This window comes from Solanum stenotomum, chromosome 12, assembly GCF_019186545.1.
Source record: "Solanum stenotomum isolate F172 chromosome 12, ASM1918654v1, whole genome shotgun sequence".
Taxonomy (NCBI): domain Eukaryota; kingdom Viridiplantae; phylum Streptophyta; class Magnoliopsida; order Solanales; family Solanaceae; genus Solanum; species Solanum stenotomum.
In genome coordinates, this window is record NC_064293.1 from 38452248 (window position 1) to 38464858 (window position 12611).

The 12611-nt window shown below is 39.1% G+C and overlaps 2 protein-coding genes across 2 annotated transcripts; both read left to right on the plus strand.

Moving 5' to 3' along the window:
• Nucleotides 1–488: 488 nt before the first annotated feature.
• Nucleotides 489–9707, plus strand: LOC125846940 (phospholipase A I). The gene is made up of 18 exons (XM_049526643.1): nt 489–1388; nt 1906–2053; nt 2223–2301; nt 2413–2566; nt 2653–2862; nt 2942–3187; nt 3292–3454; nt 3526–3786; nt 3926–4047; nt 5089–5250; nt 5376–5568; nt 5684–5820; nt 6376–6514; nt 6766–6966; nt 7054–7528; nt 7607–7823; nt 8076–8165; nt 8843–9707. The coding sequence occupies exons 1-18, from the start codon at nt 786–788 to the stop codon at nt 9287–9289; spliced, it is 4047 nt and encodes a 1348-aa protein (XP_049382600.1). The 5' UTR covers nt 489–785; the 3' UTR covers nt 9290–9707.
• A 695-nt stretch (nt 9708–10402) lies between these two features.
• LOC125849360 (pentatricopeptide repeat-containing protein At1g77170, mitochondrial) lies at nt 10403–12587 on the plus strand. The gene is made up of 2 exons (XM_049529425.1): nt 10403–11943; nt 12157–12587. The coding sequence occupies exon 1, from the start codon at nt 10452–10454 to the stop codon at nt 11820–11822; it is 1371 nt and encodes a 456-aa protein (XP_049385382.1). The 5' UTR covers nt 10403–10451; the 3' UTR covers nt 11823–11943; nt 12157–12587.
• The last annotated feature ends 24 nt before the right edge of the window (nt 12588–12611 follow it).

Consider the following 12611-nt stretch of genomic DNA (forward strand, 5'->3'; position numbering starts at 1 on the left):
TCAAATTACAAATCAAATACAATCAATCCCAATTTCTTAAAAGTCTTTTTTGTAATATTTGATTATCAATTTAGTTTTGAGTTTATTTTCTTTGAACAACTCTCCTCAAGTCCAATAAAAAGAAAAAAAAACGTGTAGTATATATTGATGCAGTGATGAGACTGCTTTATTCTTAACTAGAGGTCTCAAGTTTGATTAATTAACTCAGATTCAAGCTTTGGATATGAAAATCAACACTAGAAGGAAAAGGAGCAAAGGAAAAAAAAAGAGGCAATTGTAAATTTGCAAATATAATAACGACGTCATAACACCTTATTTATTTCGCGTTCTTTACTGCAATTGCAAATCTATATAATAACGACGTCGTAAAGCCCTATGAAATACTTTTCCATTCTTGACTTCTTCGCGTTGTTTCCTTTTTTCTCCAACTTCACGTAACACTGCCGTTCCGAAACGGTCCCGCGAGAAACCAAAAGCAGAAACAACGAGACTGGAAAATGGAGTAAAATGCCTTCTCTTCAACAACAAGAAAATCAAGAATCATCAAAATCTTCACTTTTACTAACCAATCTTAATTTTCTCCAAATCCCATTTTCGTTTTCGGATAAAACAAGAAGTTCTTTTAAACCCTCCGGAAAATTCCAGACAGGGACAATTGGGATTTTCAGTTCCAGTCATTCTTTGATCTGATGATCTGATCGCCATTGTAATGTAAAGAACAAATTAAATTACGTAAAGGGTCTGTTAGGAACAAATAATCTTGGAAAAATTTGACGGGGTGACCAATGTCTTGGGGATTGGGTTGGAAACGCCCATCAGATGTATTTCACCTCACATTAAGCTATGGTGAAGACGAGGCATTAGATGAGTCCACACCCACATCTTCAAGATCGTCCTCATCGACATCGGCGAATACTTCACCATTCTCGCCGTCACCCCCGTCGCCGGCGGCGGAGGGTCAAGAGGAGAATAATCAAGAAGAGCTATTAGGGTTTAGGGTGGATTTAGATTGGAACGTAGGTGATGATGAGGATCAGGTGGCTTTAAAGTTGCAGTCACAGGTTATGGTGGCATTGCCTTCACCACAAGATACTGTGGAAATTGAATTCAAGGAAAAGAAGGAGAATGAAAATGCTGGGGAGGAGGATATGGGTGAGGTGGCTGTGGAAATGAGAGTGGTGAAGAGGAGAGAGCCATTGAAAGGGGTGATGATGTGGCGGGTGGGTAGTTCAAGCCAGCAGAGTGATGGGATGGGGGTATTGTCAAAGTTGATGAGGTCGAATTTCGCCAATGGCGGTGGTTTAGGAATCGGGGAAGGCACACCAGTGGGGTGTGCTGACCACTGGAAGAGTGTTACTGTTGTTAGTCTATGTGGTCTTGGACTAATGGTGAGTGATTCTTGTTTTAACATTAGTTCGTAGTTGCAAGTGTGTATGAATTTATAATTAAGTTTTGATGAGTAATTTTGAGTTTAAAATTATATCATGTTCGTTCTTGCTAAACCATAATAATTGGTCTCAAATAGAACTATTGAGTATTGGAATGAATTTGGCTCTAAGTTGAATAGAGTGAATATCAAGGATCATGTAGCCAATTCCAGCTAGTTTTGAAATTGGTTGGAGTTGTTTTTCTTGTTTTGTGCATATGCACAATGTGGTGTTTGTTGTTCAATATACAGGGCACTTCTAACTTCAGAAAGCATTCCAAGGTATGGTATTTGTTATATGTACTATGTCTTTCTTTTGTTTTCCTGATTCTGAGGGACTGGTAGGATATATCAGAAACTGATCTGCTAATAGTGGTTTTGATTAAAACCAATCCAACTACTGTTTGTAACTTGTAGAATGGCTGTACTGAGAAGTAGTTTCCGATCAATTGGGTCTCCCATATTTTTACATGTTGCAGGTGCTGCCAGTAGAGATAACCCAGCTGCCTCTTATTGAAAGGCTATATCTTGATAACAATAAACTATCAAATTTGCCACCTGAGCTTGGTGCACTAAAATGCTTGAAAGTTCTTGCCGTGGACTACAACATGTTAGTCTCTGTCCCTGGTAAGATTGAAATCTTCACATAAATACTGACAGAGTACAACCTATATAGCTGTGAACAGTATATTTGTTGGATTTACCTTAAGTCAGTTCATAAGGAGTAGTAATACAAATAGCAAATGATTCCTTCCTACTCATTTCATTCTTTGCCCTGGTTGGATATGATGAACAGTTGAACTAAGAGAGTGTATTGGGCTAGTCGAATTATCGCTGGAACACAACAAGCTGGTGCGACCTCTTCTTGATTTCAGGTCTCTCTATTTAGACTTATGATAGGCCAATCTTCCATTTCTCTTTATTTCTTAGTCAAATCCTCTGTCATTCCGTGCTTGAGATCCGATGTTTTTATAACTTAATTATAGGGCAATGACAATGTTACGTGTTCTGAGGCTTTTTGGTAATCCTCTAGAATTTCTTCCTGATATTTTGCCACTCCAGAAGCTTCGCCACTTATCTCTTGCAAACATAAGGGTTGTGGCAGACGATCAGTTGAGATTAGTGAATGTGCAAATAGAGGTATTCGTAACACTCTTTTTCAAGTTATTCTGCTTATCTAACAGGCCTTATGAGGTTGAAGAACTCTGTTTAAATTGAACTTGCAGATGGAGAATAGTTCTTACTTTATTGCATCTCGGCATAAACTGAGTGCCTTCTTCTCTCTTATATTCCGTTTCTCTTCTTGTCACCATCCCCTGCTAGCTTCGGCCCTGGCAAAGATAATGCAAGATGAGGGGAATCGTGTAGTTGTTGGGAAAGATGAGAACGCTGTGAGGCAACTCATAAGTATGATCAGTAGTGACAATCAACATGTGGTATGCTAGCTTATACTCTGTAGGATGCTTTGATTTAATTTCATATCCAATCAATGCATAAAATTGTGTTTTTGTGCAGGTAGAACAAGCTTGCTCCGCTCTTTCTTCTCTTGCCACAGACGTTTCTGTGGCAATGCAGTTAATGAAATCAGATATTATGCAACCCATAGAAAGAGTACTAAAATCTGCTGGTCCTGAGGAAGTCATATCTGTGTTGCAAGTTTTGGGAAATTTGGCGTTTGCATCAGATATTGTATCCCAAAAGCTGCTGACAAAGGATGTATTGAGATCATTGAAACTTTTGTGTGCTCACAGAAATCCAGAGGCAAGCCTCGCTTATTCTCTTTTTTTGTTTGGGTAATTCAGTTAGTAAAATGTTTTCCTGTTTCCGTTGAGTGATCTTTGAAATGAATTATTTTGTCTACTTAGGTGCAAAGACTAGCTTTATTTGCAGTTGGTAATTTAGCGTTCTGCTTGGAAAATCGTCGTATTTTAGTTACTTCAGAAAGTTTACGGGAATTGCTATTGCGGTTGACAGTTGCATCAGAGGCACAAGTCAGCAAGGCTGCAGCTCGTGCTTTGGCAATACTAGGTTGGTTTCTGTATGTTTCTTATGGTTCAGCTATACCTGGCCTTTTGAATACATATTCTATCTTATTGCAGGGGAGAATGAGGTTCTGCGGCGAGCTATAAGAGGGAGACAGGTCCCAAAGCAAGGATTGCGCATACTTTCAATGGATGGTGGTGGCATGAAAGGTCTGGCAACTGTGAGAATCCTTAAGGAGATTGAGAAAGGTACTGGGAAGCAGATACACGAACTTTTTGACCTCATTTGTGGGACTTCAACTGGTGGTATGCTTGCTGTTGCTCTTGGGATCAAACTGATGTCCTTGGAAAAATGTGAAGAAATATATAAAAAACTTGGTGAGTTTCTACTCTAAAAAGGCTCAACTTTGCTGCGTCCTTTCAAGTGTTTTTAAACTTGTTGTAGTTTGCTTGACACAGTGGCAGTGCTGATGCATATCTTATCATATACCATGCCTCTCTAAATTCACTTTTTCAGGAAAACTTGTGTTTGCTGAAACTGTTCACAAGGACAATGAAGCAGCAACATGGAGAGAAAAGTTGGATCAACTCTACAAGAGCTCATCTCAGAGTTTCAGGGTTGTTGTACATGGATCTAAAGTATGTGATGCCATTAGTTTTCTTCCTTTAAGTTAATTCACACTTAGTCTTGCCATGCAACTTATGTCTTGCCTATATTGATAATAGGGTGTCCAAAATATTAGAGTACTTGTACATAAAATGGTTATTTATTATAGGGAAAAGGGGTAAATATACCCCTCAACTTTGCAATTACAAATATACCCCTCATTAAAAAAATTGTGCATATATCTACACTCACCGTTAACAAATGGTGTATATATACCCTCACCGTATAACAAATGGTGCATATTTACCTTTTTCGTTGACAAATTGAATTTTAAAAAACAATCCTAAAATTGGTTTTTTAATTCCAAAAATGACATGTGGCTTTAAAAGATTATACCTCACCCATTTCTTTTTACCCCTTCAGACATGACCCAACTATAAATAACCCAATCCTTCTTTTAATCAGACACTACCCAAACCCATTTTATGACACTGAAATAGTCGTGGAATAGTGCCAAACATCAGTGGGAATAGTAGCCAGAACTGTGGCCACAGTAGCCTGAATAGTGATGGAAAAGTGTCGGAACGATAAACCTAAAAGAGGCATGATGTTGCTCAAACAGACACTGGAAAAGTGGAAAGAATTGTTCTAGTAAGATCAGGGGAAAGAAGATGGTGTTGCTGGAATAGTCACTAAAAGTGTGGTTTCACTGAAACAGCGTTCAATAAAAGATTAGAATAGTGATTAGGGATGAGAACGGAAATATTTTTCGAGCATCAGCAAAAATAATAGGATTTGATACCATGTGAGAAATAAGAGGAGATAAGAGAAGGCTTGAGACAAGTGTCTGTCTTATGCCTAGGAACTTATCAAAAAAAGAAGAAGTGTATAAATAATAATACACAAATACTGTCATCCCATATGGTACAATATATCTAATCTATCAGTTCGACTGTTTCTAATTTGTAGTTTTTAAACATCTACCCGGATTTTTTTTCTAGTACTTAAAATGCTGCTGAATAAGAGGGACCTTGTGACTTTGAAATCACAATTGACCCTCTATCCTCTTCCAGCACAGTGCAGAACAGTTTGAGAGATTGTTGCAGGAGATGTGTGCTGACGAGGATGGGGATCTTCTGATAGAGTCAGCAATTAAAAGGATTCCTAAAGTTTTTGTTGTATCAACTCTGGTCAGTGCGACACCAGCTCAACCCTTTATTTTCCGCAACTATCAGGTTATTACTGAATCCTCATATGACTCAATACTTAGACTTCATCTGAGTAGTGCTTACACTAGCTCTGCCTCTATTATTTCCTTTTTATTAGTTTGTCATTGAACCTTTGTGTTGGGGAAGTGCAGTACCCTCCTGGGACACCAGAGATTTCCCCTGCGGCTACTGAGAATTTGACTATTGCTGGCCAAGGAACAGTAAGTGATCCAGCTCAAGTTGAACATAAGAGAAATGCTTTCATGGGAAGCTGTAAGCATCGGATATGGCAGGCCATAAGAGCATCATCCGCTGCACCTTATTATCTTGATGATTACTCTGATGGTATAATTTTGCTTATGTTTAAAAAAATTAACTCATGGCAAATCCTCACGAGCTCTGTTTCTATGGACGCATGTCATTGTCATCTTCCCTGACTCTTCTCTCTGTTTAATTTCAGATGTATACCGCTGGCAAGATGGTGCAATTGTTGCCAACAATCCTACCATTTTTGCCATACGAGAAGCACAACTATTATGGCCAGATGCAAGGATTGACTGCATGGTCTCAATTGGTTGTGGTTCTGTACCCATGAAGGTATACTAAAGGATTGCCTATTATGATCAAGACTGCCATCATTTTTCAGGCTTTAAAAGGCCTTGAACATGCTGTTGGAACTTGATGTATTCATGGATCACATTTGCTTGCCTGTTCTTTTCCATATATTTAGATTGGAGAATCTGGAAATGCACCTTCAATACAGTTCTTAACTAAAATGTTGATTATGTGATACTCATAGAATTTTGGTATTATTTGACAACTTAAGTCAGCTGCAAATTTGTTCGTTATTCTTAATGTGTCATAATGTCAGGGGGTTCCCTTGGATCATAGCATATTTTTTCAATATTCTTATCTTCTGCTGTTAATTCTGGAGTTGAGTTCACAGTCTGCTACTTTTAAAAAAAAATAGAAAAATACCAAAAATTTTTTAAGAAATTAAACATTGAAAACAGTGCATGATATTTTATCGCCAAGGTCTTACTCTCCATTGCTACTGGAAGTTTTCGTTAAGGCAAGATAACATTTACTTCAAACCACGTTACTTGAGTGTTCAATTTATAGCTGTTTCTGCTGTTTTTCCTGCTGTGTTAGGTCCGCAAAGGTGGATGGCGTTATCTTGATACTGGCCAAGTGTTGATAGAAAGTGCATGCTCAGTTGACCGGGTGGAGGAAGCTTTAAGTACATTGCTTCCACTGCTTCCTGATGTGCACTATTTTCGCTTTAATCCAGGTGAAGTTACTTTACAATGTTGCCTGAGGTGAAATATTACAAGCTAAAGATTGGTTCTTTTCCTTTTGGGAAACCTTATTTCCCTAATTCTTTTCCTGAACTTTTGGAATTTCATAAACAATTCAATTTTTAGGTATCAGCCAGAATTAAAGAAAATGAATTAGGAGTATGATCTAGTCTTGCACTGCGGTGATATTGAGTTATAATTTTCTTCACATTCTTAACATGCTTTCTACATATCTGGGATGCAGTTGATGAGCGATGTGATATGGAGCTAGATGAGACGGACCCTGCTGTCTGGTTAAAGTTAGAGGCTGCAACAGATGATTACATTCAGAACACCTCTGCTGCTTTCAAGAATATTTGTGAAAGATTGTTGGAGAGGCCACATGATGAGAAATTTTCAGATAAAAAGTCCAATCAGTTTCTCAAAGCGAAGAATTCTAAAACTGGTGTGTGTGGAATCATTTTTAATTTCTTGCCATGATATTCTTTTGTCTCAGATGGATTGAACTTTATTGGATTCAATTTATTTTCAGATGAAAGCAGTCCTTCTTTAGGTTGGAGGCGGAGCGTGCTTCTTGTCGAGGCCCCAAATAGTGCAGATGCTGGAAGAGTCTTTCACCATGTTCGCTCACTAGAGTCATTTTGTGCTCGTAACGGAATAAAGCTCAGTCTTTTTAATGGCATATCAAATACTCAGAAAGCAACTCCAGGATCAACTTTTCCAACACCTTTTGCTTCTCCATTGTTCACTGGGAGTTTCCCTTCAAGCCCTCTCTTATACAGTCCTGATATTGGGGCTCATAGGGTTGGTAGAATTGAGTTAGTTCCACCACTAAGCTTGGATGGATTACAATCTGCAAAAACAGCCGTCTCACCGCCCGAGTCTCCTCGAAAGCGTCGACAGCTTTCGTTGCCTGTTCAATCTTTGTATGAGAAGCTAAAGAATTCCCCTCAGGTTGGAGTTGTGCATTTGGCTCTGCAAAATGATATATCTGGCTCTGTACTGAGGTAAGATATTCCTTATTTTTTGGTTACTTATTGGAAATGCTGTTTATCATGCTAATGTCATCAACTTCTACGAGATAGTTGGCAGAATGATGTATTTGTGGTTGCCGAACCTGGAGAACTAGCAGATAAGTTTCTGCAGAGTGTCAAATTCAGCTTGCTGTCTATGATGCGAGGCCGCCGGAGAAAGTATGCATCAGTCATCTCTGACATCTCAACCGTTGCTGATCTTGTTAGGTGTAGGCCATGCTTCCAAATTGGGGGTGTAGTCCACCGTTATATTGGGCGTCAGACACAGGTTTGTGCGGACATGATGTCCGCCATCCTTATTTTGATTATTCTTTGCTTTCAGAAACCAAGATTTATGAATTTGCTTTGACGAGAGGGAGTTGCTCGGATGGTAAGCACCCCTCACTTCCAACCTGAAGGTTGCGAGTTCGAGTCACCAAGGGAGCAAAAGGGGTGGGAGCTCCTAGGGAGGGTAAGAAAAAAAGTGAATTTGCTTTTGATCAAAGGAGTTCATGAATTTCCTATTTTTTGTCTTCTGAAGGTCATGGAAGATGACCAAGAAATTGGTGCCTATATGTTCCGCAGGACGGTTCCTTCAATGCATTTAACTTCAGAAGATATTCGGTGGATGGTATACCCTCTGATCATTTATGTCATTCGGTATTGCATCTTTTTTTCATTGCAAGATTTTATGTGTGAGAAGGAACTTATCTTTTCCAAATGATGTTATATGGTTGGCATCATTTGATTGAACAAGTCAACACCAATCTGGTTGGGTTCAAAATATGACAAATGAACTTACTTGGGTTCAAGTATCTGTGGCAAGGATAAACTCTTCAGCACTCAGAGGTCTTCTGCAGATAAAGCTCTGCAGTGCTGATGCTCCCTAATGGATGTGCACAGATAGCGCTTTCCACATATTGCTTTTATACTAAAAATTGAATTGAATAAATTTATCTCTGGTTTCATTGCTTCATCTGCATCACAAATTTAAGAGGCTTGTTCATTACACTACACATTTTTGAATGTATACTTAAGGTTTACTACCAAGACTTGGTTAATCACTTGCTATACTAAAGGTTTACTATTAAGACTTGGTTAATCACTTGCTCTGTCATTCATCGTTTAAGTAAATTGGGTTGCATTTCTTTCATTTGTCATGATAGAGGGCTTAATACACTGTCAGTGAGTATGTTGATTTATTTCGTGTTATCTCTCCAAGACCTGTGCTTGTGACCTATTACTCTATGCGTACACATTTACCCTAGAAAATTTGTTAATCCTTTTAGTATTTGTTAAACCTTCCAGGTTGGAGCATGGAGGGAGAGAATTATAATCTTCACTGGTTTCTATGGCCCTATCCAACCTGTAATCAAGGCTTTTCTAGATTCAGGAGCAAAAGCTGTTATATGTCCTTCCTCCGAGCCTGATGAAGTGCAGTTGTCTACATTTCACGGATCAGGTGATTTTAATTCTTTCGATAATGGAAAGTTTGAAATTGGCGAAGAAGAAGCAGAGGATGACGATACTGAACCTACTAGTCCAGCTAGCGATTGGGATGATAGTGAACCAGAGCAAAGTGAAGGACGCTCTCAATTCTTTTGGGATGATGATGAGGGGGAGTTGTCCCAATTCATATGTCAATTCTATGAGTCTCTTTTTCAGGGTGGTTCAAGAATAGGTGCTGCATTGCAGCATGCTCGTGCCTCGCACCGTAGCCTAAGATATTCATGCCATCTTCCCAGCATACCATAGTTCGTCGGTTGACTCATACCATGATAGTCTCAAGGAAGGCGCAAGTCAGCCAATGCTTTTGCTGACTGCATGTTGCTTGATTAAGGCAATTTGCACGATCTCTACATTACTCCATACTTTGTAAAGAAGAAGTATACTTGTTCAAGCAAAGGAAAAGGATTGCAGAAGAAGCATGGGAAGAGAAAAAAGCAGTAGAAATGAGTAATAGTTCCAAGAAGCTAGAGAAGCAACCAATTTGAGGCTCTGAAGTCAGTTTTTTTGTGTTCTTAGTCACTGATGGATGCTTGTTTTTCTTTAGGGACCAGTTTTGCAGAATTTTCCTTGTAAGTCATTTCAGATTGAGAAAGGTTTTGAGTCCCAATAAGTAACTTGTATAGGAAAATTAATTTATTGGATAAAGCATGGACAATTTTTTTAACCACCCTTATCCACAATGAAGTTTTATCTGCCTTCTTGCGAAAAGCAGATTCATTTCTTTCTTGTTCTTCTTGGACAGTGGTTGATGGTGACAACACAATTTGAAACTGATATGCTATTAGAATCTGGTGTTCTCAAGTGGTGTCTGCAAATTGTAAAGGAGGAACCTATGTGATGTTAGTGCTTGTTAAACAAAAACTAGTTGGGACTTGGGATAAACTCATGTGCTCTTGTGACATCTTATTTTACGAAAATAGAGACATTAAGGTGAGGCTTAACGGTCAATATAGTTTCCGGTCAATGAAGTGGGAAACTATTCAAGATTGGATTCAAATAATCTCAGTAGATACACAAATCATTATGTGATCTCTTTCCATTCCATCTTTCAAGGTTTGGATGACAGAGTTATTTACTATTTCTGCCCATTGATAACGCAAGGTGATCTCCTTTCATTGAAGATAGGCGTCTGATTGCGATTGAGTAGATCTCAAATTGGCTCGGCCATGAAATTTGATTAGATTTTTATCAAATTTCCAAAAATTAGTCCCGTCATTTTACTAATTTCTGGGACATCTCTTAAACACTGCTTAAAAAACTCAAATTTTCAAGTTTGAACTTCAAAAGCTATGACCAAACCGAAAGTATTAGTTGTATAAGTACATCAATCAAATTGCCTAGGATAAATATAAGGTCTTTTGGGATTAAAGCAACAGCCGGTAAGAAATCAACACCAAATATATTATTGATGAGTCCATTTCATTGTCTGTTGCTCCGATTTGGTAGAAACAGAGTGAACTCATTTCATCTGAGTCATAGTTTAGCCACTGCTACTAATATTCTCGACAGCAATGACAAGATAATAGCGACCCGAATATCAAATTGCAACAATCTACACCATCTTGACCAAATTTACGCCCAGATAATCCGAAATCACTTCTTGGAGTTGTACCCTGTACAATTCCACTGGAACAACATTATTAGATCATATACTAGGCTTAACTCCCCTAGCAACGCTCTACATGTATACATCACTATGTCAAGAACTGGTGTTCGCCCAGATACTTTCACGTTACCCATTGTTTTAAAGGCGATTTGTCAGGTTCTAAATTATGTTGTGGCAAGGCAGCTCCATGGGATTGCAATAAAGCTCGGATTAGAAACTAATATGTATTGTGAGAGTGGGTTTATTAGCTTGTACGCTAAAGCTGGTGAATTTGAGAATGCACGGAAGGTGTTTGAACAAAATAGTGAAAGAAAGTTGGGGTCTTGGAATGCTATTATAGCGGGGTTGTCACAAGGTGGGCGTGCTAAAGAAGCCATAGAAATGTTCTTGGAGTTGAGAGAGAGTGGGTTGCAGCCAGATGATGTGACTATGGTTAGTGTGACATCTGCTTGTGGTAGTCTTGGAGACTTGGATTTGGCTTCTCAATTGCATAAATGTGTCTTTCAAGCGAAAGAAATGGAAAGGTCTGATCTTTTGATGATGAATTCTCTTATTGATATGTACGGTAAATGTGGGAAGATGGATCTTGCTTATAGGGTGTTTTCAAGGATGACGGAAAGAAATGTATCCTCGTGGACTTCTATGATTGTTGGATATGCAATGCATGGGTATGTTAGAGATGCGGTTGAATGCTTCCATTGCATGAGAGAGGCAGGTGTTAGGCCTAACCATGTGACATTTATTGGGGTGTTGAGCGCTTGTGTACATGGTGGGCTGGTGAAAGAAGGAAAGTATTATTTCAACATGATGAAGAATGAATATGGTATTGCACCCATGTTGCAGCATTACGGGTGCATGGTGGATTTGCTTGGCAGGGCTGGGTTGTTCGAGGAGGCAAGGGGGACGATTGAAGGGATGTCGATGAAACCAAATGTTGTGATCTGGGGGTGCCTAATGGGGGCTTGTGAGAAGCATGGGCATGTGAAAATGGGAGAATGGGTGGCTAGGCACCTGCAACAGTTGGAACCGTGGAACGATGGAGTGTATGTGGTATTGTCCAACATTTATGCCAGTAATGACATGTGGGAAGAGGTAAGGAGGATTAGAGCAATCATGAAGGAGCGAAAACTTGCCAAGATTCCTGCTTATAGTTTGTCAACAAGTTCATATTGAGAGCTGAAGGTGGACCTGCGAAGGATAAATGATCAGAAACATTGCTCTCTCTAATAGAAGTGAGTGCACAAGATGGTTGTCATATGCTGCACCTCACAAAAGTGGTTCATATAGGAGCAATGTACGTATTTTAACGTACCGTTGACCCTCAATTTTGATCCACTTAATTATTATTTTATTTATTTTTAGGTGAGAATGTTGATTCATTTCGAGTCATCTCTCCAAGAGATGTGCTTGTGACCTATTGCTCTATGCACACACATTTATCCCAGAAAATATAATGATTTAGAAAGGAGGCAGCACTAACTCCTCCAGTATTTGTTAAACCTTCCAGATTGTAGCATGGAGGGGGAGAATTATAATCTTCACTGGTTTCTGTCGCCCTACCCAATTTGTAGTCAAGGTTTTTCTAGATTCAGGAGCTAAAGCTGTTGCATGTCCTTCCATTGAGCCCGATGAAGTGCGGTTGTTTACATGTCAGGGGTCAGGTGATTTTAATTCTTTCAATAATGGGAAGTTTGAAATTGGTGAAGAAGAAGCAGAGGATGACGACTCGGAACCTTCTAGAGTCCAGCAAGTGCTTGGGAAGATAGTGAACCAGAGAAAAGTGAAGGACACTCAGAGTTCTTTTGAGATGAATATGATGATCAGGGGGAGTTATCCCAGTTCATATGTCAGTATTATGAGTCTCTTTATCAGGGTGGTTCAAGAATAGATGATGCATTACAACATGCTTGTGCCTCACACCAGAGCCTAAGATATTCATGCCATGATAGTCCCAAGGGAAGC